Source organism: Falco rusticolus, chromosome 19 (assembly GCF_015220075.1).
Source record: "Falco rusticolus isolate bFalRus1 chromosome 19, bFalRus1.pri, whole genome shotgun sequence".
Lineage (NCBI taxonomy): Eukaryota > Metazoa > Chordata > Aves > Falconiformes > Falconidae > Falco > Falco rusticolus.
In genome coordinates, this window is record NC_051205.1 from 2,240,574 (window position 1) to 2,266,837 (window position 26,264).

The window sequence follows — 26,264 nt, forward strand, 5'->3', positions numbered from 1 at the left end:
GAGGAGAGAGAGCCCAACCTTCAAAAAGCAGGAAAATCAATAGGTGGGAGCATTAAGCAGGAAAATTAATAGTTGGGAGCATAATAGTGGGCTGCTTCTGGCAAGCCCCCCCTGTTCACCTAAAGCAGAACAGGCAAAGCACTTTTTTTCTTCAGAAATACCCTGTTCTGCAAAGCCTGGGCTGGAGGTACTGGGATTACTCACAGCACACAAAATTAAGCGTGTAGGAAAATCTTTGCGTGCCTGGGGAGGAGGTTTGGGCTGCCCAGTCAAGCTCGGCATGAGGGTTGCAGGGTGACTGTCACCAGATGAGTAAATCATCATCTTGGTCTCCTTCCGCTCCCAACGCTGCTGCCGCACACGTCCCAGCTTCAGGCCAAAGCCAGCGAAAAACTCCGGGTGCCGGGGATTTCCTCGTCAGGGTGATGGGGCCCAGGTGCCAGCAGGCAAGGCTGGGGCCTCCCAGCTGCAGGCCTGGCCCAACCAAACACCTGTGATTAAATTAAGCACAGATTAAACTGTTTGCAAGATCAGAACCTCCACTGTGACCTGGCAGTCGGGGTTCCTGGGCTGGGCTCTTTTCTTTCCATCCCTCCGTGTGCTTTCCTTGGCATTAATTCCTCCTAACGAGCCACAAAGTAACACAAATAAATAATCAAGAGGGATCACAGCTGAAAGCAGGACCCCGCTGCCCAGGGGTGAGAGCCAGGCCCAAGGAATTTCTAGCTTAAACAGAAAAGATGGACAAAGGGCAAGTGAAACAAAGATTTCTTCCTCCTCCTGCACAGCGAGAGCAAAACCTTGTTTAAACTCTGTCCCTCCTATCTCTGCCAAGGAGTTATTGTTGATTTTCCTCCGTGGAGGATGAGGACTGCCTCGTGTGGAAGCGTTGGGCGGTTTAACCTGATCGCTCGGTGCTTCTCAAGAACTCACTGATTTTTCCTTTCAAACAGACCTGGTCATTTCTAGAGTGGGAAATAAAACCCCAAAACCATGCTGGGGAGATCCTAACACATCCCCAGGATTTCAGCCCGAGGAGTGCTTTACTGGGGAAGTAACAGCCTGATCCATACAAATGGGGAAGTGACAGCGCTGGGGGCCTGATCCATACAAAAATCCCCATTTCTGTTTTGGTTTCCATTAGATTTGGTGAACGGGTGGGCAGAGCCGTAAAGGAAAGGGGGCTCAACACCTCTGTGACACCATTTGGGGTTCAGGGCCCCTCAGCAAGGGGTTTGCTCTACAGGTCAGCCAGCGCACACGTGTGCCTGTCACAGCCAAGACAACGGCTTGCTGTTTCTGGCAGATGGGGAACCTACAGTCCCAGGAAAAGAGGTTTCTGTGCTACCACAAAGGCTGATGCAGATGGGACCTTCTGTGAGGCAAATCGGCCCCGCGGCCGCAGGAACATCCTGCTCCTCCTCAGCGTCCTTGTGCTGGTATCACTTGGCTTTGCTCTTACAGGCCTCGGCTGCATAAAGTGGGGGGAAAAAATATACCTGTAAGTGTCACAGCTACTGAAAGCCACAGTCACCCTTCCCTTTGGCTCCCAGAGGCCTCAATGCCTATTTTTAATACTCATCAGTCCTTCAGAACAGGGCAGGAGGGGTGGGACAGGGCACGTTAGTTGGGTTTCACACCGTTTGAAATGATAAAGGGCTTGCGTCACAGGATACGCTTCTCATTTATCTTGATTTTGCTTTAATTACTTATGCTAGCACTTCGCAGCAGCTTGGCAAATTACTTCCTTGGGCTTTGCATTGGGGACCCAAATTCAGAGCCCAGCTCTCTTCTTATTAAGGCCAGAACAAACCAGAAGGAGGTCACTGGAGTCAAACCTAAAGTCAGTTAAGCGCTAAAGGAATGAACCAGGGAGGCCTGGCCAGGGCCCCCGCTGCGACAAGAGAGAACTCCCATCTCCACCCCTGCTCCGGCAAAGCTTTCCACCGGGTTTCACAGCCCTAAGCACAGCTCCTGCCTCAAAATTAAACAGGCAGGGAACCAGCTAGCTGGTAGAGGTGTCCACCCCCACGTCGCTCTGTCCCCCTGCAGTGACACAGCAGCCCGGCGCCGGGGTCCCGCCGGTGTCTCCGGGCACGCCGGGAGCTGTAGTCCCCCGCTCCACGGCTGGGTTTGGCGATTAACTAAACGGCCTGGCGAGCAAGGCGGGGAAACGGCCCGGGGGAGGGCAGCGGGGAGCGCCGGGAGTTGTAGTCCGGGCGGGCGGTCTCCGGAGGGCAGCCGGGCCCATCGCACCCGGGCAGGGCGAGGGGCCCCGTGGGCCCTTGGGCCGGAGCCCACCCGCAGGCCGCGCAGCGGCCCCACCAAGCCGGGGGGAGGCCCGTCTTTCCCCTGCGGCCCTGCCCCGCACAGGGGGGTCTCGGGCAGGCCCCCCGCGCCCAGCAGCCCTCAGTGGGAAGCGCTCCGAGCAGGCCGCGTTAGGCCAGCTCCTCTCGGCCCGTCCCTTGGCCTCCTCGGAGGCTTCTGGGGGAGGCCTAGGCCCCTCGCCGCCTCCAACCGGGCTAGGCCGCGCTTCACCTCAGGGCCTGACCAGGCCTGGTCTAAGCTCTGACTAGGCCTGGCCTTGGTGGGCTCAACTAGACCAAGCCAGACATTGCTCCTAGCGCCTCCCCACCCCTTCACCGACTCCCCCAGGCCCGTCCCAGCTGCCTGCGGCCTTCCCGCGCTAGGGCCTGGCTCCCCCGCCATGTCAGGTCCGGGCCCCTCGGCCCCGCCCCGCGGGGCATGCCGGGAGCGGTGGTCCCGCCGGGAGCCGCCGCAAACTACACTTCCCATAGTGCCGCGCGGCGAGGTGTGCTGGGAGGCGGGCGGGGAAGCGCGCGGGGCACGCCGGGAGTTGTAGTCCGGCGGCGCTGAGGCGCGGGAAGCTGGGGGGGCGCTGCCGGCAGCCATTATCTGGGAGCGCGGCGCGCCGGGCGCGGAGCCGGGCGCTGGGCCGCCTCACCGGCTCTCCGAGCCCGTGGCCCCGCCGCTGCGCGGGGGTGGGGCCGCCATGGCGGCTTAGCCTCGCCCCCACCCTCCCTTTCCTCCCCGCTACGGTCGCTGAAGGCGCGGCGGCAGTGCGGCCTAGCCGGGAGGGCGGATCCTCGGCCTCGCGTAGCGGCTCCTGCCCGCGGAGGGCCGCCCTCCTCGGGGGGCCATGTCCCTGGTGGCCTATGCCAGCAGCGAAGAGGAGAGTGATGCGGAGGAGGCCGGGGGCGAGGAGGAGGAAGCCGCCGCTCCTCCTGATGAGGCAGCACAGCAGCCGCCGGCCCGGGGGCTCTTCGCCACCTTGCCTCCCCCGAAAGCCCCCGTGATGCCCCCGCTGCCTCCGCCTCACCAGCCGCTGGGCAGCGGCTTCCCCCTGCTGCCGCCGCCCCACGGCGGGCCGCCCCCTCCCTTCCTTATGGGCCCCCCGCCTGGCATGAGGGGCTTCAGCACCCCCCCGCCGGCCATGAGCCCGGGCCAGGCCGCGGCCGTCAGCCTGCCCGAGCCGGCCGCCAGCGGGAACGGGAGCGGGGAGCAGCCCAGGCTGGGGGGGCTCCTCTTGCCTCCCCCGAGGAACGCTGCCACCACGACCGCTGCCTCTACCCTCAGCCTACCCCCTCCTGTCTCGGCCTCTCCTGCTCTGCCCGGCGCTGGGGTGGATTTGAGCCTCCCCAAGCCAAAGAAGAGGACAGAGCCGGTGCGGATCACGGCGCCCGAGTTGCACAAGGGAGATGTGAGTATGAAATAAACCACCAGCTCTGTCTGGAGGGGGGGGGGGGGCCGCTTGAGCCCTCCCCAGAAGGAGCACCTTTGTGTGTGGAATCTCCTTGGAGCAATCCCCCAGTGGATTTGTCTGCCCATAAAACACAGCCTCTCTTTCCTTGCTCTCTCCCATCATAATATAGCAAGGTACCGAAACCTATTGTGGCATCTACGAGATTTGTCCTGGCTGCCCGCCCTAATCCTAAAGCGCTTTGCAGAATTAAACTGATATAGAAACCTTATTTATAATCATAATAACAGCAAAACCCAGATTATCTGCACCCTTGTTTATTGCCGAAGTTAACCAGTTGATGATGTGGAGCCCTATGGCTTTTCGTGGGGGTATCCCCAAAAAATCTCCTCTTTTGTTTGCTGTGCAATTGATTAGATTTTCCTGTCAAATCAGTGCTTCAGGCGTTCTCCAGACTTTTAAGTAATCATTTCCCTCTTAGCTTGTGCTTTTTCATGTTTGCAGTGCCCTGCACCTTACGGGGCTCCTGAGCACTGAATCCAGGCTGTTTGGTGGTGAGAGCAGGGCCAGGCTCTTTGTGCCCACCTCCCTTTTTTTTTTTTCCTGGGTGTCCCTGCTGATCAGCTTTTCATCTCTCCCCTTTGCTGGCTGCACCGGGACAGCACTGTTGTAGGGTGGATGTGACCACCGTGTGGCTGTGTCTGGCCTTGGTCGCTGGCTCTGGTGAGACATGAGTGCCTCTGGCTGTAGGAAGAGTTGAACTGCGGCTTAGGGTCATTTCCATGGGGATAGGTAGCTCGAGGAAGAGGTTTGGGCTCTCTGGATTTATAAACAGCATCAACAAATAGCGGTCTGCCAGCATCTTGTGCCTGGGGGAGCTGAAACGAAGTCAGTGCATCTCGCTTTGCTGGAAGAGCAGTCTGTGGCGGTGTGGGGAGAGCGAGTGAGAGGACACGGGCTTCCTGGCTGACTCTGAACCACACTCTGCTGCTCACTGATAACCAACCCAGTCTGGCAAATTCCACAGCTCCTCATTCCACTGCTCCTAAAGGTGGCAGAGGTGGTGGGATGCATGGCTGGCCCTTTTAGACAAATGGATGAGGGATATCCCGTTCTCTCATACCCACTTTTTGCTTACTCACTTTCTTGCAGCGCTTTGGAACAGGCGCTTCACAATAAAGCAAGTGTCCAGGGCTCTTTGCTGCCCTGCTGGTTGTACAGTTACTGAAATAACCTGAAATGAAAGGAGATTTCTTCTCCCCCTTCGTCTCCCCCTCTGTGTTCCAGTGTATTGGCTTTGAACAAGAATACTACAGATCATCAGTGTTGAGCGAATGAATGCTGAAGGGAGAAAAAGTACCTTAAAACCAGAGCTGGTCTGAGAGGTTCCTGTTTGGGATTCCTGGAAGTCCCTTGGCCCGTGACTGACATCCTCATCACTGCTTATTCCCTCTTTCTCCTTAAAATACCTCCCATTGCTTTTGTTTGCACCTGTGGAGATGCTCCTGGGCAGTCTGCTTTATCTCCTCTCTCCCAATGCGGCAGGGGGTTTTATGGCCACTCTTGACTTGCCTTTATTTATGCATGTTCTTTGTCTTTGTCCTGTTTTATAATTTAGATAGTAAACTGGCAGAAGACCTTGTTTCCTGTAATCTCTTTAAAGTGCTCTGCAAAGCTATAAAACAATAAAGATGTTAAGGGCCTTTTCTGATGCCAGAGACACCAGACTTTCTACTCAAGTTTTAAATGGATATTGGGCAACGTTATTGTGAGCAACTCCCTGTTAATCCTCGCAGCGAATTTTTACACCCTTGCTTTGTATGGTTTTGTGCTTCCCTTCTATGAACTTACTTTGAAAGAGAGCGCTGACCTTATGCTGTGTAGCTTGTGTTCTTTGCCTTGCTTTAGGTTTGTTTTCCTGTGGTTTATCAAAAAAAAAAAAGAAATAAAATTCTTGAGCTGTTGGCTTTCCAAATGCTAATTTCTGACAGGAGCCAAATATGTAGCAGCTGAGTTTCTCCGCCCACCCACTCTGGTTTAGAGCAGGATTAAAAAGCTGCCTTGAAAATTTGGAATTTTGGGTTAGCAAATCCTTTTTTCTGTTCTGTAAGTTGCATAAATGAGCTCAAGGGGGAGATTATCGTTTGGCTGTGGATGGCTTTGCTCTTACAAGATTTTTAAGAAGTGATGCTGACCTGTTTGCAAAGCTGCAGGTTTTCCAGCAGAATGCAGCTGATCTTTCTGCCTCTGCCTGGACTCAGCTATCTCTAAATTGTAGTGGCAAGTACTGTGGTCCTGCTTTCGCTGTGGATGGCTTGTTTATCTCTCACAGTAGTCACCAGGGCAGGCTTTTATCTCCCTTTGCCCTGAGATAGATGCATCAGCAAGACTGTGGAAAAAGAGCTTGACCGCATCCCAGTGTTGCTTTTTAGCTCAGCTCTTGGCAGATTATAAATCCAGATCCACGTTACCGTGATGCTTTGTCTGGTTCAAACTGAAAATTTAATAAATTGAATAGTGGGTGGGCTTTCATTTTCTTTTATTTTAATATCTCAAGTTGTGCTAAGCTCTGTTTTTCTTTCTCAGTCAGATTCAGAGGAAGATGAACCAGCAAAGAAGAAAAACACACTTCAGGTAAATACTTAGTATATTCAATTAAACAGGTTTCACAGGAAAGAGGCATTTGACTGCGACAGATCTCGGGCTTCCACTAGAGTAAATCAGCCACCCTGATTAGCACGTGGCTTTTGGTGTATAATATTCCTGAAATCCCCTGGGGTGTCAAGTCCCTTTTTTTGGGCAATTTCATAAATTTAAGTCTCAGGAAAAAAAAAGGCATGGATTTGGGAAGTTGGTAGATATTTGCAAGTACCATGTTTCCCTTAAAAGTCCCACTGGCCTTTTGTGCAAGAAAGCCCTGCAGTGTGTTCAAAGTAGCGAACGATTGTGCTGAGCAATGGGAAACCCATTAATGTTGTTAGAGTTGAAGGAGATAATTGGCAGGGAGTCAGAAAAAGGAAAGAGTCTCACTCATTTCTCTTTATTTCTGTGAACCATTTGCCTTGCATGAAACTCACCAGGGACGCGGCGAGGGCTCTGGCTTGTCTGCTTTGCTTCCTCAACCCAAAAATTTGACAGTGAAAGAGACCAATCGGTTACTTTTGCCCTACGCTTTCTCGAGGAAAGCGGGAGAAAACGCTTCTGACTCAAAGCCGGCTAAAGCCCCGACCTCTTCCTCCAAAACAAAACCTCTGTCCAAGCCAGCGGTGCCCACCACTCCTTCTCCGTCTGCTATCAAAGCCGCTGCCAAGAGTGCTGCCCTGCAGGTAACCAAGCAGATCACGCAGGAAGACGATGACAGCGACGAAGAGGTCGAACCAGAGAACTACTTCTCCTTGTCCGACAGGAGCGAGCCCAGCCTCGTGGGTGCCGAGGCGTACATGTACTCTGGCACGGTGGTGTCAGAGGACCCCCCGCCCGGGACAGAGACAGAGCCCCAGTTCCAGGACGCTGCTGCTAACGCCCCTCTGGAGTTCAAGACGGGCGCGGGCTCCAGCGGTGCTCAGCACAGCTGGGCACCCAAACCGGGAGAAGACTACGGCAGCCAGACGTACAGCCAGTTCCCTGCCTACAGCGAGGCCGGCATGGCTGGTGCATATTATCAGGTGGGTTTGCCGACTGGGAGGTGAAGCTTGGTGGTTCTGCTCTGAAAAGGCGTCCGGGACGCAGGGCTCCGAATTAGCTACGGGAGCAGGCGGCGGCTGGTGGGAATCTAACCTGTCTGAGCTAGCTGGGACAAGGAGCAGAGATCCACAGCACTTAGCGCAACAGGATTCCCCTGGCACGAGAGCTGGAGATGCTCTTTGCTGGATAAATGTTTAATAGCTGCACTCACTCGCTTTAAAACGCCCCTGTGCAACTGCCCCTGTTGTTGTCAGGGTGCAAAATCGGGGCTCGCCAGAGCCGGTGGCGGAAGCCAGGTTGTTTCTAGTAATTCAGCAAAGTATTTGTTGTTGAGTACCTCTGGAAAAAAATGCTGTACTCTGGCACTACTGAAGAGTAGCGGGCTCCAGAGTGATGAGGTGTGGTTAATGACTGCTTCAGTCTGCCCTGGGAGGAGGTAGCCGTGTAACGAACGGCCTGTACTCCCCAGAGGCGGGGTGAAGTGCCTCTAGGTGAAAAAGCAGCAGCGCGGGGAGCGAGGTACGCCATTCAGCGCTCCGTGTGTGGTTGCTCCAGGATCAATCTTGCTCCGCTCTCGTGACAAACTGGTTTTCCTTTCGCTGACAGGATTACTACAGCAGTGGCTACTACCAGGAGGTGGAACCGGCCCAGGCACCGCCGCAGGAGATGAGCACCGACTCCTCCTTCATAGACGACGAAGCGGTTGGCACTTTACTATCCCGCTGCGGAATTTGCGTTGAAGCTTGGCTAGAACGTAGGACCCGCTTGGCAGCCGCGGTCCTGCCCCACTGACACGACCTGGGCTTCGTCCCAAGTTGGGCTGGGTGGTTGTTCCGTGGGGTCTAGCGCCGTGTCGTGGACACGGGGTGGTGTCCTTCCAGCAGTCTGTTGGGTTTCTGCTCTGGATGGAGCTTGCTTGCTTTATAATTAAGTCCCACTTAATTCTGTTTGTTACTTTTACCGAGCCCCGTCTCATTCTTGTGAGGGGCACCTGGGGCAGACAAAGGGGCGTGGAGGGGTGTTGCTTGCTGAGGTGCAGATGAGTTTCTGTTCAGATACCTTCACGGTACGTCCTCTAGCATAGCAGCAAATTCCATACTTATTTCAAATGCTCAAAAACCTGTTTTAAAACCCGCTTTTCCCATTGTTGCCTTCATCTAGATACTGCCAGCCTCGTTAGCTGGGCCAGTCGGTGCTGCGGAAGGTGGTAGCCCATCTGGTGCTTGCTTCTTCAGGGGACCTCTTTATTTTAGAGGTGGATTTCTGTTACAGGAGGCGGATATGGTAGCAGCACAACTTCAGGTGCCTCCCTAGCACTTCAAACGAGAGATTTGGGAGTCCGAGGGTCTTCTGAACCAGACTGAAAGCAAGAGTAAATGCTGTTTTCTCTTCTGCGTAGCTTGAAGGTTATAATCTCATTTTCCTCTGATCTATAGCAAACCAGAACTCTCCTAAAGAAAAAAAATCCTGGCTGGAAAAATGTTTGTTGACGTGGCTTGTCCCATGCTCGGGGAGCTGAGGCTCAGATCCCATCTACCTTTACTTGTTTCAGGTTGGCATTGGTGCGTGCTGTGCATGTCTTAACTCTGGTTATTTCTGTTCTTTCAGTTCAAGCGCCTGCAAGGCAAGCGGAACCGAGGGAGGGAAGAGATCAACTTTGTGGATATCAAAGGTGACGATCAGCTGAGCGGAGCCCAGCAGTGGCTGACCAAATCCTTAACGGAGGAGAAGACCATGAAATCGTTCAGCAAGGTACAGGCAGGCAGGGAGGAGTGCTGGCTTGGGGACCTCTGTTCAGGTCTCATTTCAGCCGCAGCTGGGGCTGGACGAGATGCCACAGGGTCCCCAGGGTGGGGGGACAGGGGCCCTTGTGTTAGTGTTGTCTAGATAATTAAACACAAGAGACCAGCAGAGCTTCTCAAAACACAGTCCCAGCGTGCAGGTGGTAAAGGTGGGCCAGGAGCTGCTTCAGCTTAGGGAATCTGCCCAGAGCTGTTTGATATGAAACAAATGCTTCTCGAATCGCTGTCTGGGGCAGGATTTTTCCAGGTTTAACGGTTCACTTGTTTTGCTTTCTAGAAAAAAGGAGATCAGCCCACGGGACAGCAAAGGAGGAAACACCAGATCACATACCTGATCCATCAGGTGAGCAGCTTCCCTTTCAAACCATCCAGGCAGGATTACAAGGCTTCATGCTTGGCAGCACGAGGTGGAGCTGGTGGAGCTGCTCTTCGAGGAGCTCTCCCCGACTGAGTGCCCCGAGCCTTGGCTGAGACCTGTAGTGGCTCTGACGGGGACAGAGGTGGCCGTGCTGCCACTAGTGGCCCAAACAGCCTTGTGGCAGCAGCGCCTTGGCCTTGGGGGTGTCACGGCACCGAGCTTCTAGCTTGCTTTTTGCTTTGCTTTGCTCTTCACCTCTTGCCCAGCTCCAGTGTGCGTGGTTCTACGCGTCACCGAGACTCTCTGCTTCCTGTCTTAATTCCGCGCCGCTGCCGTGCGGTTAGCAAGCGGCTGCCATGACCACCCCATAAGAGAAGCTGGTTTTTTTCAGCGTGAATGAAATGCCTGTGCATCCCAATTAATTCAGGCCTCTGTCAAGATAATTGTGCTAACTGCTGTAACGAGGCTTCTGGCTGAAGCACTCTGTAATCCCCGTCAGCAGGGGCAGAGGAGAGTGAAAGGCTGTTGAGTCGGGGAGCGGCGACGCTGATGTTTATCCTCTCCGTTTCTGCAGGCGAAGGAAAGAGAACTGGAACTGAAAAACACATGGTCTGAAAACAAGCTCAGCAGACGTCAGACTCAAGCCAAATACGGATTCTAACACCTCTGTCCCGCTTTTTGGCTGTCGTCCCAGGTGACCTACTGTGTCAGACTTCTCCTGGCCTTCTGGAGATCAACCAGGCCCTGTGTAGAACGTGGTCCGCTCGGCGGGTGGGAGGATAGTGCGCTCCCCTGCCTGTCAGGAGAAAGGTTTAATGCAAGCTGGTCCTGAAACTCCACCTGTAATCTTTCCCCTCCCTCCTTATAAACAAGAATGTGGCAAAGGTTCAAGTCAAATCTGTTCCGTACGACTGGTGACGGTCCCAGAGCAGCTGCAGGAGATGTGCCTGGCGCAAGGCTTGGAGCTTTTGTCCTGTAGGTACGGGGGCTACGCTCCTTCGACGTAGCCTCGCCACTGGAACCGTAGGCAGAGTCTCAATAAACTTCCAGTTCCCACTTTGCTCCTTTCTTGGACTCGCTGTGCATTGAGTGTAACTCTCTTATTTTTTTTTCTTTTTTTCTAAAAGACAGTGAGTTTCCAGAGCAAGCCTGGCTTTGGGTTGTGTTTTGTTTTTTGGTTGGTTTTTTTTTTTTTTCCTTTTATTTGAGAAGTCCTCGCGGCTGCTTACTCACGTCCAAGTAAATCCAGTGCTCCTCTCATGCAAATGGTTGGTTTGATCCCTTTTATTTTTGAGAAAATGTGGCTAAGTTAGTGTTTTTCTTCTCAGCTCCGCCAGCCTGTATGTCTCGAACCATGCTGAGGGGAAACTCCTTTACAGGTCAGAGCTTGCAACAGAGGTGAAAACGCCCCGAGTGTGGAACACACAAAGCAGTGAGGATCTCTTGCCCAGCACGAGGCGCTGCTGAGGGCTTTTGGATAAACGTGATCGTTGTGTGTATGTACATTTCTCTTCCTTTTGGTTGGGTTTTTTTCTTTTTCTTTTTTTTTTTTTTCCCTCCCCTTGACCCAAGGCCTCCAGCGCTGTACCAGGCTGCTCTCCAGACTCGTGGAACTGAGTATTCCCAGCGTCACACGGTGCAGTGCAGCTGGCAGTGAGCTCGGCGAGTGAAGCAGCGGTATTTCCTCTCAGCAGACACAGATGAAGGCTGCCAACTGTACTTTTTTTTTATTTTTTTTTTTTTTTCCCCCAGCTTGTTTGTATCAATTCTGTTTCAATTAAGTGTTAACTTTACCCTCCTGGCTGGGAAGAGGAGACCATATCCGGCCTTAACTTTTTAAAGTGAAATCTTTCTTTTATTTAAAGTATTAGGTCTAGGTGATAATGACTGCAAATCATGTGCAGCCTTTGGTGGCCAGATCCATGGATCTTTTAGCCAAATCTCTGTGGCCTCACTTAGTTTGTTGTTCACCAAAGGGTGTGATGCCGAAGGGAACAGAGAGCTGGTCTGGTTATTTAACTTACATTCCCACCACTACGGGTTATATTTGTTGTAACCACAGCTAAACCAGCTAATATTTGTTACTCCGTGTAGAAAAACTCCCAAGAGGTTGTTTTTCTCCCGTGTTATCTGTTTAAAAAAAAAAAAAAAAGGCAAACAACCCCCCATGAATGAAGTCTTTCCTTAGAGTATTTTAAAATAATCTGATTTCTAGTTTAGTTCCCTGGATGTTTTAGTACTTTGCAGAGCCTGTTTTGAGTATTTGAATGACCGGAATAAAGTTACTGTTGAGTAATTTATTCATATATGTACAGCGAAATCCTCCAAAAAGAGATTTGATAAAGGAATAAACTTTTAAATGAACCGAATGACACCTGTTTCCATCACGAGGTGCTCAACTCCTTGCTCAGGGCGTTGCTTTTCCTTCTCCCCCTCCCCGGGAAGGCCGGAGCACCTCCGCTGCAGCCCGTTTTTTGGGAACGGCTGCCTGGATTTATTAGCCGAGCAGATGCCGTTGCGCAGCCGGTGCCGAAACGCTTGGCCGGGGGAGTTCAGCACCCCCCGGGGTGCAGACCCCAGCAGTGGGTTACGGTCACCGCTGTGGATTCAGCCGTTTACAATGCCGAGGCTTGGCGTTCACGCTCCGGCGCGGCGAGGCAACGGTGCTGGAGGGTTTCTGTGGCCTCGGTGGGACCGTGGAGTCTGGAATCCTGGAGCCAGCCAAGAGGGAGGCTGGAGGTCACGGGTTCCTCATTTTTTTTTTTTTTTTTTTTTTTTAATTTGCAGTGTGCAGTGGCTCACTTTTAGCACTAGAGGGGAGTTCCGAGGCTCAGCTGACTCGCCCTCTGCTTCTAGCTATTTAAGAGCAACAAAATACAGGCTTGGAAAAAGCAAAAGCGAATTTTTCCCCGAGAGGTAAAAGAAAACAACCACAACCCTCCCTTTTCCCTCTGTGTCCTGAAGCTCTGACACATCTAAGCTGGGGGGGGGGGGGGGGGGGTGTTGGGCTGTTTTTGTGCACTTTCTGCTCCGTTTAAGGCTGGGTGCGCCCCGTCTGCTGTGAGAATGATGCCGGCTCTGTGTCATCTCCCGCAAAACGACGAGTCCAGGGTTTTGCATGGCGCTGGGCACTGCGGCGTAGCCCTGAATCGGCGTCGCCCACCCAGCAGCTGAATTTGGTCCTTGGGTTTGGTGTTAGCTGGTGTTTGTGGCTGAGGAAACGGGCAGGGCTTGGAGGTGTGGGCGCTGGGCTCATGATGGTTGCGGTGGCCCTGCTTGCCAGGTTGTCGTGGCGCTCCGGCTTGTGGCCGATTTCATATCCGAGTGGATGCACCAGCCGCGCTCAAAATCTGTCTTGTTTGTTTTTTTTGTTTTTTTTTTTACTGTAATCGCCTTTTCCACCCCTGTTCCGTGATTAGAGATCTCCGCATGCGTTGAAAGATAAATTCAATCCGTTTCCCCTCTTTTAACCGCCTCGCAGGGCTCGGGAAAGGCGTGGGAATCCCAGTGCAGAGCGGACCAGCCATGGCGCTGCCTGTCTGTGCCTTGGACCTCTCCCCCTGCATCCCAGAGCTGCCTCCGGCGCTGGAGGAGCCGGAGAATTCCCTTCTGCCCGGGAGCTGGCTCTTGCCTTAGACCTGCCCGTCCGCCTGGCTTAGAGACGGTGTCCAGAAACCTGCTCGTAAATGTTTTCGGGGTCTTTCTGCCCCGCTGCAGCCAGGGGTTGTTTTGCAGCGCTCGTCCCGCGGCTGCGACCGGCATCGGGGAGCTCGAGCCGAGGGTTCGTGGTGCCCTGAGGAGAAACGGGCCCTGAGCTGGTGCTGGCGGAGCTGGGACCTGAGAGTTGGTCCTTCACCACCCCCCGGCCCACCGCTGCGCCCCCCCTTCCCCCTTCGGGTACGAGTTGGGGACCATCGCGCCGGTGGGGCAGGGGACCCCATTGTCCTGCTGTGACCCCGCTGTGGAGCAGACCCCGACCCTCTGGACTCTAGGGGGGATCTCCCCGACCCACTGGGCTCTAGGGGAGATCTCCCCGACCCACTCGACTAGGGGGGATCTCCCTGACCCACTGGGCTCTAGGGGAGATCTCCCTGACCCACTGGGCTCTAGGGGAGATCTCCCTGACCCCTCAACTAGGGGGGATCTCCCTGACCCCTCAACTAGGGGGGATCTCCCTGACCCACTGGGCTCTAGGGGGGATCTCCCTGACCCACTGGGCTCTAGGGGGGATCTCACCGACCCACTGGGCTCTAGGGGGGATCTCACTGAGCCCTGGCGCTGAGCTCTAGAGCAGCGAGCGGCTCTGCACCGTGCCCCACTGTGGGGAACGCACCTCCCTGGCCAGGCTGGAAGCTTCTCCCACCTTCCCAATGGTGCTGGGAGCTGCCAGGACCTGCCGCCTCTTGGAAGCTTGGCTGGACACGCTGCGGAAGAGCCAGCGGTGAGCGCGGGGTTTGGGGGGCAGCGTGGAGAAGCCACCTCGGGATCCCCCGGGAAGCGGAGCGGGCAGATCCTGCTGGGCCAGCGCCACCTCGGAGTAGATGTTCTCCTCGTGGCTGGTGCCGGGGCTGGACCCCCTGCCCATGGCGTAGAAGGGGATGGGCTCTTGCAGCCCCTTGCGGGCGGGGGGCCTGGGGGCGATGCCCTCGTGGGGCTCGGCGTAGGTGTGGAAGCACATGAGCTGCTGGTACTTGGCATCGGCGGGTGGGGGTGGCGGGGGTGGTGTGGGGGGGGCGGCTTCTGGCACCTGAGCGGAGGGACCTTTGGGGGCTGCTCCACCGCCGGCGGGGCTGTGTGACCCCTGAGCTGCCCCCAAGGAGCTGGCCTTGGCTGGCAGCGGCGGGGGGACGTTGGGAGCCTGGGGAAGAGATGGGACAGGTCAGAGGTGAGAAGTGGATCCACGGTGGCGGGGGCTGCGTCCCCCAGCCCGGCTGCATCCCTTCACCTCGCGAGAGCTTTGCCTCCGTGCCCACCCCCCTGCCGTGCCTTTACCTCCCTGGATGAGCCTCCCTCGGTGCTGGGCTCCGCAGGGAGCAGGGGGGCTGCGGCCACCTGCCTGGCTGCCGGGACCCCCTTGGCCACGGTGCTGTACACCAGGGGCTTTGCTGGTGCTTTGCTGGATGGGGGATGCACAGCACTGCTGCCGGCGGGGGTCTGCGACCCTCCTCGGGGCTCCCCTTCCTGCAATAAGAGGGGAGGGGTGCCGGGCTGGGTGTGTGGCCTGGGGTGGACCTCAGGGTGGTGGTCCCGCCTCAGGTGTGCTGCCTGCGCTGGGGATGCTGCCCGATGGCCAAGGTGGCTCCGCTTCCAACTCTGGCTTTCACGGTGCTTGGATTCCCCCAGCTTGGGAAAATCCGCCCCCCCCCTAATGATTCCATTTTTCTCGGCTGCAGGGACTAACGAGGGCCCAGGTCCTCACCCGCCTGCACGGCACCGTCAGGACCTCGTGGTAGGGCGCGAGGGGCGCAGTGGCGTAGTGCCGCAGCAGGTCGGCCAGCGCGGCGTGGGCGCTCTGCTCCCCCAGGATCACGTACCGCCCGTCCGGCAGCTGGTCCAGGACAAAGTGCCGGCACCGATCCCTGCCCCTGGCGGCACAGGGGACAGGGTTGACACAGCGGGCAGGAAAGGGATGGAGCCCCAACCCCCCCCCTCGGGGGTCCCTCACCTGTAGGACAGGACGAAGCCCACTGTGCTCTCGCTGAAGCGGATCAGGAAGCAGCCTGGGGGTTGATCCTGCAGCAGCTGCTCCGTCTCCCTGCGGGCAGGGACCTAGAGCTGCTCACCCTCACCCCCTTTGTGGGATCCAGGTATCCAACTCCCTGTTTTGGAGCTCAGGGGTGGGGATGCCAAAGGGGCCACCCCGTTCCCTGCCTCAGTTTCCCCCCCCCCCCCCTGCTCACCTCCGGCTGATGAAGCCGTGGAACCAGGCTGGGAGCTCGCCCTTGGCTCCCAGCCTCCTGGCTTGTGTCTGCTCGAACCACAGCCTCGTCTGGGCACGCAGGGCCACCAGCTCTGGCTGCAGGTCGCCCTCCGGCAGGGACCAGCCTGGTGGAGACGGCCAGGAGCCTGGCAGGGCCTGGAGGGAAGGGGAAAGCGGCCGGGGGCTCGGGTGGGGATGTCCCCCGAGGATGCTCTGCGCCCCACGTGGGGCTTCTATTGCAGCCCAGGAGGACACGGCGCCTGTGGTGTGTGAGCTGGGGGGCACAGGGGGCGACGGACCCTTTGCAACCCCTTGTCCTACCCTGCCACCTGTGTCGTTATGGCCCAGGGGCTGCTCTGCTCCCTGGGGCTGGTCCCGGGTCGTATCGCGTCCTGGCTTGGTGCTGGCTGTGTTGTCCTCACCGAGGGGTTTGAAGGTGCTGAAGAGGGGACGGTCGTCATCCATGGGGTCCCCTGTCCCAGGGAGTGGGGAGAAACGGGCTCAGGGCAGCGAAGCCTCCCTCGGGGCCCCTGCCTGTGGGGCAGGGGGGTGCTGGGGGGTCCATGAGCCCCCCCAGGCGCTGCTGGGCTCATCATTCTCCCCAGGGAGACCACCCTGCACCCCCTGGACAGGAGGGATGATGACTCAGGGACCGGCGAGGGAGGAGAGGAAAGTGTATGAAACCCCCAGCCCCCTGGAAGTCTTGGGGGGTCACCCAGGGGAGGGGGGCGAGGCGGTGGGCACCGGGCTCTGCGTGCAGCCTCTGAGGGACCCTGAGCTCAGCACCGAGCCACCAACACTCGGCAAAAAAATGTTCATCCCCAGCAGATGCTCCAGGGGGGTGGGAGAGACTGGTTGGATCTGGGAAGCAAAGCGGAGTTGGAGGAGCTTGTTGGAAAACAGAGGGATTCAGGTGGGGGAGGGGGACAGCACCTTGTCACCTGTCACCGGCTGCAGCACCCAGCCCGTCCCTGCACCCGGGCTCGCGGGGGAAGGCAGGGAAGTTGTCACCAAAGCGGAACAAAACAACCCAAAGTGCTGCCAACCAGCGCGGGGAATGCCGGGGCGGTGAGCTTGGCTCAGGTCCTGCCCGCGCGTGGCCAGGCGCTTGGGGACAACGCCACCATCCCCGGCTTGCGCTGCGTCCCCCGGTTGGGTGTGGGTCCTGGGTGGAGGTGGGGGGCTCATCCCTGCTTTCCCCCGCCAGCACCTTGGCCTTGGAGAGGCGGCTGGGGCGGGGGAGGGGGGGGTTTGCTCGCGGGGGTGGGAAGTGCTGCCTAAACCCTGCGCTCCTGGGGTGAAAAATGGGTCAAATCGGGCTTGAAATGGGCTAAAGCCTGGCTTTGCCCCCTGAGACCCTTCTGGGCTGGGTGACCCCCTGCGATGGGGGTACGACCTGGCTGGAAGGGCCGGGATGGGCAGGGGACCCCGCTCCCCCGCCCCGCACCCCCTTGTCTGTTGTGCCTTTCGGTGGTGGGAGCATCCGTGCCTTGCCTGGCCCAAGTCCTCCTGCTTGAGGTTTGCTCCATGGCCTTTTTCCTCCCACCCTGGTACAAACACAAGCCTGGTGAGACCCCAGCCCCAATCCCCCAACCCACACCTACCTGTGCCTGGCCACGCCGGGACCCTGGACCCCCAGCGCGGCCGCCTTGCCTGCGCTCACTCCTCCGCTGCCTGCAAAGGGCAGGAAGCGGCAACCGAAGCTGCAAGAGCCTTAGGGCGATGGGGACACGTCACGGGAAGGTGGCACAGGGTGGCACCCAGGTGACACTGGCTCCCTCAATACCGGCTGGGCGGTGGGGCTCCGGCCACCCACCCGCTGGCCCATCCATGCCTGCAAAGGGCTCCTTGTCCCTCCCAGCCGCATCCCAGGATTCCGCGCCGCTGGGCTGGGGGCAACGGGGCTCGGCTGGTCCAGGCTCGTGCTGCCAGCCAGGATTCGGTCCCTGGCACGGTGGGATCCGGCGCCGCTTCCCCTCCTCATGCTCCGGCCACCGTGTCCTTCTCCCCACCAGCTGCCGGAGCTGGGCGCATCCCTGGGATGTGCTGGGGGCATCGGGTGGCAAACAGCCGGGGACCCTCAGCTGGAAAACACAGCTGCCGAGCTGCCGCCACCGCTGCTCTCCCTCCTGGTGGTGCCAGGCTCCGGCTGGTCCCGTGGCACGAGCGGTGCCAACCCGCCTGCACCCTAGAGGTTGTGGGAACTGGGGATTAGGGCAGGGATTAAGGGCTGGGGTTGGTTTATCCATCCCACCGGGACAGGGATGGGGTGCGCTGAGCGGTGGCTTTGCAAACCCCTGGGGTGGGGATGGTGCCCGGTGCCCTCCAGCATCCCCCGGCACGTGGTGCGGTGCCAGCACCGACTCTCTCCACCTTAAGAACCCCGTCCCTCCCCGCCACCTTCACACCCACCGCTTCGCTTCCCCTCCGGCGGCCGCACAATATTTTTATCCGTCAGCCAGGTTTCCTGTTTGCAATTCTCACGTTTACGGGCACCCAGCGGTCATGGGACATCGGCCAGGGGGGGCATCACCCAAGGGGACATCGGCCACCAGCAGCTCATCCCACTGAGTCCCAGCCACTCCTCAAGGAACCGAAGCGCTGGAAATACTTGGGAATTGTCCCTAAAAGGCTTTTTCCAGCTCCTCTCCGCAGCTGTGGGGACAGCGTAGGGGGATTTCTCAAGAGTCCTCGGGAGGAGGAACGCAAAGAGCTTTTCTTCCTCTGAGCCACAGCGGCTTCCCGGGAAACGCCGGGACTTCAAGGAAAAGCCTGGCACGGCCGGGGTTTGCTGGAGGAAGGCTGGAGCTGCGCGTCGTGGCACCGGGAACGCGGAGCCTGGCACGGAGGTAAGGGGTCCCTGCTCCCCCGGGGGGTTGGGGGCTGTCCGTGTGCAGGGGGGGCAGGGAGCTTTGGGGTCCTGTGGTGCTTTTTGGTGGTGGGATGTCACTGCCGCCTGCGGGGGTGTTTCCCCAGGAGCCCATTTTCCAGCTGGCTGGGGCTGGGGTGTTGGCTCAGCGTGGTGTCCCTGCCCTCCGCAGCCCCCCCGAGCCCACCCCCTGCAGCTGTGAGCTCAACCGTGGTCCCGGTGGCATGGGGCCACCTGTGCCTCAGTTTCCCTCCCTGCGAAAGCAGCTTGGCAACACGCTGCGAGGGGGCTCAGCGGCAAGGGACGGGGGGTGGGTGGGGTGGGGGGGGATGGGCTGCTTGTGTCCATCCCCCCAGGGAACAAACGGACACGCTGTGACCCTGGGTGGCGTGTTGGACCCCGTGGACGTGTCACACGCCAGGGATGGTGGCTCAGCTTCAGCCGCAGCCGCCCCCATGCACATACCAGCCTGGGGACCAGCTGGCTCCGAGCCGTGCTGGGGGCGAGTGGTGCCTGGCCGGGTGCCCCCCACCGAGCCTGGAGGTGCCACAGGATTGTCACCATGGGCAGCAGCTGTCCCCTGTCCTGGCTGGCTGGGGAGCGAGGGAGAGGAGACTGGGCACGGGGGCTTGGGGGGGTAAGGGGGCACAGCTGGGCTGGCAGCAGGGGGGAGTAAGGGGGGGGAGTGGGCTTGGGGACTGTCTCTTAGGGCCACCATGGGGGGACAAGAGGGGTCCTGGCACCTGTTGGGGCAAACACCGGTGCAGCAGAACCCTGTGGGGACTGGGACAGGCTGCGTGTGACTGGTGCGATGTGGTCCCCAGGGACCTACCCCAGGGGGCTCGGATCCCCCCCGCAGTGGGGGGAGCAAGCCCCTGGCAGCGGGTGCACCCTGGCTTTGGGGGGGTAAATCCCGGCGCGCTGAGCACAGGCTGGGGACCGGCATCTGGCTGCTGCAGCCCCGCTGCAGGATCTGGCCCTGCCATCCTTTTTGCTGAGATAAAGCAGAGCCAGGCAGCTGGGAGGGGGTCGGAGTCTCGGGGTCTCGTGCTCCCTTATCGAGCTGTTTTTTCCTGTGGGAAGGACCCCACCTCTGGCCACTATCCCTGTCCTTGCCCTTTTCCCACTGGCCTTGAACCCTGCAGCCTGGGAAGCCTCCTACTCCTGGGGACAAAGCACTGGGGACATTGAGGTGGCCCCAAGGTTGGGGCTTGGAGCCTGCCCCCCCCCCCCCCCCCCCCTTCCTTGCACCCCTGCTCAGTCCCAACCACTGGAACATCACTTAGTCCCATCTTACAACTGGGGAAACTGAGGCACGGGGGGTCGGGCTCTGGTGTTTGCCTGCTGCTGCGTGAGCTGGCAGCTGAAAGAGGCTGGTTTGTGGCTTGGAGCTACCGGAGACCAGAGCTGGGCCCCTCCTTACTGGGTCCTTCTCATCAGTGTAATGAGTTGGGGGGGGTCTCTGCCAGGACCACAGGGTGCAGGCAGGGTACTGGCCCATTGGAGGCCTCCGTGTGGCCCCGCTGTCCCCCCTAAAGCCCCTCTCCCCCTCACCTTCTTGTCTTTGCAGCGATGGCTGAGGGCGGCTGGGCTGGGGTCCTGGCTGCCCCTGAAAGCACCCAGGTGAGCTGAGGTTGGGGGCTGCGTGCGTGGGGTCCCCTGCCGGGGGGCTGCGGGGACAGCCAGACGGGACTCTCGTGGATGATGAGCTCACGGTGGTGCTTTTATCCACTTTTGAGCCCCTTTTTAAAAAAAATCAAACCGGCAACGTTAAGTTTTTCTCCCCATTTTGCACCCCTAATCCCCCCCCAGCACACAGTGGGGCTGGTGTGACCCCCCTCCCTGCCTGCCCCCGCCTAATTTCCAAGCCCCCTGAGCCTCTCCTGCCCGCTTGGATCAAGGGGTGAAGTTCTCCACGTTTCCACGTGCCGGAAAATTTAGCACAAACTGGGAGAGCCGGCCAGAGCCTGAGCTCAGCCATGGTATTAGACACCAGAGAATCCCCTCTAGTGCATGCTGGGGGGGTTGCGGTGCTCTCTGTGGGATGGGGGTCCCTACATGGGGCATGTCACCGTACCCCGGGCAGGTGGCCAAGTCAGATCCTGGCGCATCCCATAGGATACAGCCGGCCCCGCGGGGGCTGTGGGGAGCGAGGGGCTGGTGGCCACCCTGAGCCCGGGCAGCGTGGAGGACCTGTACGAGCTGCTGGAGAAGCTGGGCAGGTGAGTGGGGTGCAGGTAGGGGGGCCTCAAAGGCAGGTGGGCACCTGGCTTGTCCCCCTTGGTGTGTGTGGGGGGCAGCCTGGCCATGCCCCAGCCCGGCGCATCGCTGCAGCGGGCACTTCGGCGTGGTGAAGCGATGCCAGGAGCGCAGCACCGGCACCTTCTACGCCGCCAAATTTGTGAAGACACAGCGATGCCGGGGCAGCCGCCGGGGGCTGGAGCGGGCGCAGGTGGAGCGGGAGGTCACCATCCTCCGCCAGCTCGACCACCCCAACATCATGCGGCTCCACGACCTCTTCGCCAGCAGAGCTGAGGTGGTGCTCATCCTGGAGCTGTGAGTGGGGGTCCAGGGGTGGGGGCACCCCCTTTTTTGTGTGTGTTAGAGCTCACCCCGTCCTCGCCCCACGCAGGATCCGTGGCGGGGAGCTCTTTGACTTCATCGCGGAGAAGGAGATGCTGTCGGAGGAGGAAGCCATCGAGTTCCTGGGACAGATCCTGCGCGGGGTGGAGTACCTGCACAGCCACCGCATTGCCCACTTTGACCTCAAGGTGCCTGTGGGGACCCCCCATTTTTTCTCCTTGGGGGATCCAGGGGCTGCATCCCCCCTGCTCCGGGCATCTCCCACTCCCTGCCTTCCCGGGATGCTGCTGTGCCCACCGGCAGAGCCCAGCACCCCCCAGCACCCCGCCGTGTCCCCACAGCCCGAGAACATCATGCTGCAGGAGAAGGACGACCCCAAGCCCCAGATCAAGATCATCGACTTCGGGCTGGCCCAGCGCCTGGAAGACGGTGTCACCTTCAAGAGCCTCTGCGGGACCCCGCAGTACATCGGTAGGGGGCTGGCAGGTCCCCAGGGGGGTCCCCAAGCAGCCCTCTGCGGGGTGCAGCGGGCGTGCTCTGCAGGGATGTGGCAAAGGGACCCCCGGGGTGGGGAAGGGACCCCCCAGGCAGGCAGGGAGGGACATGACCGGGATGGTGCTGTCCCCTCTAATGTCCCCCCCTGCTCTGCGTTCACCCCTAGCTCCTGAAGTGATCAACTACGAACCGCTGAGCTCCGCGACCGACATGTGGTGAGGAGTGGGGACCCCAGGGGTGACGGGCTGAGCCAGGGGTGGCTAGGGACCCCCCTGGGTGCCATAGGGCATGAGGGGGGGTGCTGGGGAGGGCAGCGCCTGACGCCCACCTCTGCCTTTCAGGAGCATCGGGGTCATCACCTACATCCTGTGAGTACGGGATGATGCTCGCTGTGGCCGTGGGAAACTGAGGCACGGGGACACCGTGCCGTGGCTGAGCCCAGGCGCTGGGGTAGCAGAGCTGGTGCTGTCCTGGCACTCAGTGGCTCTGTCATGTTCCCACAGGCTCAGCGGCTTGTCCCCCTTCCAGGGTGAGACAGACGCTGAGACCCTCTCCAACGTCGTGGCTGGTGCCTACGAGTTCGAGGAGCGCTGCTTCAGCCAGACCTCCGAGATGGCCAAGGACTTCATCCGGCAGCTGCTGGTGAAGGAGCCAGAGTGAGCCCCCCTCCCCTTCTCCGTCCCCTTCTCCGTCCCCTTCTCCGTCCCCTTCTCCGTCCCCTTCTCCGTCCCCTTCTCCGTCCCCTTCCCCATCCCCTTCCCCACTCCTTTCTCTTCTCCATCCTTTTCTCCATCCCCTTCTTTCTTCATCCCCTTCTCCATCCCCTTCTCCACCTCCATTGGCCCCATCCCCATCTCCTTCTTTCTCCTTCTCCAACTCCTTCTCCAACTCCTTCTCCTTCTCCTTCTTTCTCCTTTCTCCTTTCTCCTTCTTTCTCCTGCTCCTTCCTCTATTCCCTTCATCTTATTCTTCACTCCATCATTTCCTTCTCCTTCTCCTTCTCCTTCTCCTTCTCCTTCTCCTTCTCCTTCTCCTTCTCCTTCTCCTTCTCCTCCTTCTCCTCCTTCTCCTCCTTCTCCTCCTTCTCCTCCTTCTCCTCCTTCTCCTCCTTCTCCTCCTTCTCCTCCTTCTCCTCCTTCTCCTCCTTCTCCTCCTTCTCCTCCTTCTCCTTCTCCTTTCCCCATCTCCTTCCCCACCCCCACCATCCCCTTCCCCTTCTCCTTTCTCTTTTTTGTCCTTCTCCCTCCCCAACCCTGCAGTGGATGTGCAGGGCAGGGACCCCCACCGCCCCCGGCCACCACATCCCTCTGTGCTGCAGGCACCGCATGACGGCCACCGAGTGCCTGGTCCACCCCTGGATCAAGGTGAGAGGGCCTGGTGGGGAGGTGGGTGCCAGCCCCCCTGGAGCGGGGTGGGGGCCTGGTGACACCGCGGTGCCCTCGCCCCCCACAGCCCCTCAGCAGGAAGCAGGCGGTGAACCGGAGCCGTTCCTCCATCAACATGAAAAACTTCCGCAAGTTCAACGCTCGGAGGAAGTGGAAGGTGAAGGGGGTCCCGATCCTGGGGTGGGGGATGGGGGGCACCCAGCAGTGGGGTCCCACCACCCATGGGGTCCCTGGTGGTGTGCTCCCTCCCAGGGCTGGCTGTAGCTCGGTGTCTGGGGGGGGTGGGGGGATGTAGCACTGGGGTGGGGGGGGCAGAGGAGGGGAGCGACCCCTCCTTGGACCCCCACCCTCCTGCCCCCCAGCTCTCCTACAACATGGTGTCTGCCTGCAACCGGCTGTGCCGCACGCGGCTGCTCTGCGGCCTGAGGAAGGAGGATGAGGAGCTGGTGAGCGGCCAGGACCCCCCTGACCCCCCCCCCCCGCCCCCCCCCGGACTGGGGTAGGGGAGAAGGCATTTGGGGGTCCAGGCCCCTCAAATGGAGGTGGGGGGCTGTGTGTGCCCACCTGGGGTGCCCTTTCCTCCAGGGGAATCCTCTCACCTTGGGGGGGTTCCTCTCCCATGGGGGGGTCCTGACTCCTGGGCGGGAGGATTCCTCTCCCCTAGGGGGGTTATCTGCTCGGGTGGGGGTCTTGCCCCTGCCCTCCAGCCCCCCTGTGCCCCCAGCGCTGCTGCGAGAGTGACCAGGAGGAGAAGGACAGCCACCCTGTCACGCTGCTGCGCCGACGGAGAAGCAGCTGCTCCTGAGCCCCCCCAAAAGGAGACAGGACCCCCCCCCCCAACAAGAAGAGCCCTGGGGATCCCCCTATCTCCCCCATCCCAGGGGGCAGGAACACTGTCTGGCCCCAGTGCTCCCAGTTCCATGATGCTGGACGGTGACTGGGGCTGCAGCCCCCCTCCTCCTGCTCCCCAGGTTTCTGCTACAGTGGGGAAGGGGCTGCCTCACAGCTGGGACCCTCGCCCATGCTCGCCCCTTGTGCGAGAAATAAACGTCTCCCTCTCATCCATCCTCCTCTCCTACGTCAGGAGCTTCCTCCCGCTCCTCCTCCTCGCCGCAGAGCTGCTGGGGTGTGGGGACCCTGGGGGACGTGGGGACCCTGGGGGACATGGGGACCCTGGGGGACATGGGGTTCTGGCACCCCGGATCCACCCTGTGACAGAGGGGGACCCTCAAGCCGACCCCGCTGTGACATTCTGGGGGGGGAGGCGGTTCCCCACTGGTGCCTGGCTGCTTTCCTGGCATCCCCACCCCGGAGCACCCTGGCTCCTCCTCCTCCTCCAAGTGGGGAAACTGAGGCAGGAGGCAGCCCTTCCTCCCCAGCCCACTCTGGCGCGGGGGGGCCGCCCTGTTTTCCCCCTCTCTATTTCCCAAACAAGCCCTGGCCCTGGCCCTGACAGTTGTCAGGCTAAATATTTGGCGTGCGGCAGCCGAAAACAAAAGTGAAGGGGCCGCAGAGTCCGGGCGAGGGCCGTGGGGGCCACCCCTGTCCCGGCGTGTCCTGGGTGCCGGTGGGTGCTGCCCCCCGGACACGGTGCAGCAGAGCCCGGGCTGGGACGGGACCCCGGGGGTCCCACTCGGGGATGGGGACGAGAGTGCTGGGTGCCCTGCGGCTGGGGGTGATGCTGCTGCTCCTCGGTTCCCTGCCGCTGCCCCCTGTGTGGGCTCCCTCTGAAAGTAAGTGCCTGGAAGGGGGTGGTTGAGAGCTGGGGGGCAGCTTTTCATGGGAGGGGGGCAATTCGTGGGAGGGGGCTGCTTGGTGATGCCTGTGCATGAGCTGGACCCCGAGGCAAAGCTCTTTTGGTGCTCCCTGCCTCAGTTTCCCCCTCCCCATATGCTGTGGACCCCCTGTCCGGGGAAGGAGAGGCAGAGCGTGGGACCCCCCCCCAGCTGCTGGGATGGGGAGAGAGGAGCATGGTGGGGGGCTCGGCCGGAGCTGGGGCCATCGATCACTCATCCCTGCCGGGAGCTGGGATGATGGAAAATTGTAGCTGGGTGGGAGCCGGGGCTGGCACCGCTGCTCCCAGTGCTGCTGCTGGGATGGAAAATGGCTGGGGGTGGGGGGGACAGCATGGTGGGGAGGGGGTGGCTGTGTGTCGTGGCTCTGATGGCCATGGGGAGGGACACCTGGGCTCCCACCGCAGCTGGCAGGCACCGGGGGGGGGCACCAGGGGGGCTGGGGTCAGGGTCTGCTGCTCTGTCCCGCCTTCCCCTCCCCCTGTGCCTCAGTTTCCCCGAGGAGGGGCTGTGCTGGGGGGGGATGGGGGTGATGGAGGAGGGGGAGTGAAGCATCCCAGTGCTGGGGCTGTGCTGGGAGCTGCCTGAGGGATGCGCCTCACTGTGTCTGCTCCCACCTGGGACCCCTGACCCCTCCCCATCCCCCCAGGCACACGGGGGACCCCTGCCCCCTTGCATGGTGACTTTGCCAAGGTCAGGGAGGGTGGCGGTGGCAGCGGGGGCTATAACCCCCGGCGCTGGTGCTGCACCCACCGCCACCCTCTCTGTCCCATGGGAGTATGGAGGGGACCCCCACGTTCTCCCCAGGGGGGACAAGGCTGGCACCAGCCCCCAGCGAAGGGCTGAGCCCCAGTGTGGGGCTGGGGGTGAGCGGCACATCTGCCCCCCGTGCGCCGCCACCACAGAGCCATGGTGCCTGCGGTCAACGACACTGAGAGGGGAAAACCACCGCCGGGCACGTGTTTGTAGCCATACGGCCACGAGCCGCTGGCTGCCAACAGCCCAGGGGTGCCCCATGCACCCCAACTCCCACCGGGACCAGTGGGTGGCCGCGCCGCGGTGCCGGTGGTGCCTGGTGTTTAGGGTACACGCCAAGCCGGCCGTGTTTATTCCTGGTGTTTACAGTAAATCCCTCGTTGGGATCTCGACAGCTTCTTTCCACCATAACTCAGGGTCAGGTTTCAGGCTGGGGATGCTGCCAGCGGGAAGCTGCTGGCACATCCTGGCTCCCACGTCCTGCCGGCACTGGGATGCGGGAGATGCTCGGCCCTGAACTGCCCCTGATGCTCCCTGCCAGGTTGGGGGTGGAAAAGCCCCGGGATAGCGATCCCACTGCCGGGGCTGTGCCATGGGGGTGCCCACGGAGCCCTGGTAGCCACCTGGGCACCATTAGCCGCCTGGGCACCGTGCCGGGGAGTTAATGGGAATGACCTCGCGGGAGCTGCTGGACCACACGTCTGCGGGGACTAAGATGCTGTGAGCTGCCCCACGGCTCAGGGAGGGGGGAAAGCCTTTTGTACCCCCAACCCCCACCCCCTGGGGTGGGCAGCAGGACTGGGCCATGGTCCTGGGGCTGATATGGGGCGAGACGGCAGCCTGGGCAGCCAGCCCTTGTTAGCATCACCTCTTGCCACGCTGATGGACACAGCGTGCC

At 59.8% G+C, this 26,264-nt stretch overlaps 3 protein-coding genes across 16 annotated transcripts; 2 read left to right on the forward strand and 1 right to left on the reverse strand.

The window, feature by feature from the left end:
- The first annotated feature begins 2,873 nt into the window (after positions 1–2,873).
- PRCC (proline rich mitotic checkpoint control factor) lies at positions 2,874–11,929 on the forward strand. Of its 8 annotated transcripts, XM_037370964.1 has the most exons (8): positions 2,874–3,721; positions 6,308–6,355; positions 6,802–7,386; positions 8,012–8,107; positions 9,014–9,157; positions 9,485–9,550; positions 10,140–10,259; positions 10,945–11,929. In XM_037370964.1, exons 1-7 carry the CDS (start codon positions 3,161–3,163, stop codon positions 10,224–10,226), a joined length of 1,587 nt encoding a protein of 528 aa, XP_037226861.1. In that variant the 5' UTR covers positions 2,874–3,160; the 3' UTR covers positions 10,227–10,259; positions 10,945–11,929. The 8 variants fall into 8 exon arrangements, 6 of the variants coding, with proteins under 6 accessions (XP_037226861.1, XP_037226860.1, XP_037226862.1 ...); XM_037370963.1 differs by having other exon boundaries at positions 10,140–11,865; XR_005101524.1 differs by lacking the exons at positions 9,485–9,550; positions 10,140–10,259; positions 10,945–11,929 and adding an exon at positions 8,678–8,811 and having other exon boundaries at positions 9,014–9,130.
- SH2D2A (SH2 domain containing 2A) lies at positions 11,103–17,779 on the reverse strand. Of its 3 annotated transcripts, XM_037370962.1 has the most exons (8): positions 17,090–17,779; positions 15,807–15,958; positions 15,466–15,641; positions 15,231–15,320; positions 14,985–15,150; positions 14,558–14,746; positions 13,899–14,423; positions 11,103–13,358 (listed from the first exon to the last, which is right to left on the reverse strand). In XM_037370962.1, exons 2-8 carry the CDS (start codon positions 15,948–15,950, stop codon positions 13,221–13,223), a joined length of 1,428 nt encoding a protein of 475 aa, XP_037226859.1. In that variant the 5' UTR covers positions 15,951–15,958; positions 17,090–17,779; the 3' UTR covers positions 11,103–13,220. The 3 variants fall into 3 exon arrangements, with proteins under 3 accessions (XP_037226859.1, XP_037226858.1, XP_037226857.1); XM_037370961.1 differs by having other exon boundaries at positions 13,929–14,423; positions 15,466–15,958; XM_037370960.1 differs by having other exon boundaries at positions 15,466–15,958.
- Positions 17,780–17,948: 169 nt separating this feature from the next.
- LOC119140025 (death-associated protein kinase 2-like) lies at positions 17,949–23,882 on the forward strand. 5 transcript variants are annotated; one of them, XM_037371006.1, is made up of 13 exons: positions 17,963–18,334; positions 19,925–19,977; positions 20,473–20,576; positions 20,689–20,910; positions 20,987–21,125; positions 21,279–21,408; positions 21,599–21,647; positions 21,774–21,800; positions 21,936–22,088; positions 22,751–22,796; positions 22,885–22,974; positions 23,180–23,263; positions 23,542–23,882. In XM_037371006.1, the coding sequence occupies exons 2-13, from the start codon at positions 19,927–19,929 to the stop codon at positions 23,620–23,622; spliced, it is 1,176 nt and encodes a 391-aa protein (XP_037226903.1). In that variant the 5' UTR covers positions 17,963–18,334; positions 19,925–19,926; the 3' UTR covers positions 23,623–23,882. The 5 variants fall into 5 exon arrangements, 4 of the variants coding, with proteins under 4 accessions (XP_037226901.1, XP_037226902.1, XP_037226900.1 ...); XM_037371004.1 differs by having other exon boundaries at positions 17,951–18,334; positions 20,987–21,408; positions 21,961–22,074; XM_037371005.1 differs by having other exon boundaries at positions 17,954–18,334; positions 20,987–21,408; positions 21,936–22,074; positions 23,542–23,653.
- The last annotated feature ends 2,382 nt before the right edge of the window (positions 23,883–26,264 follow it).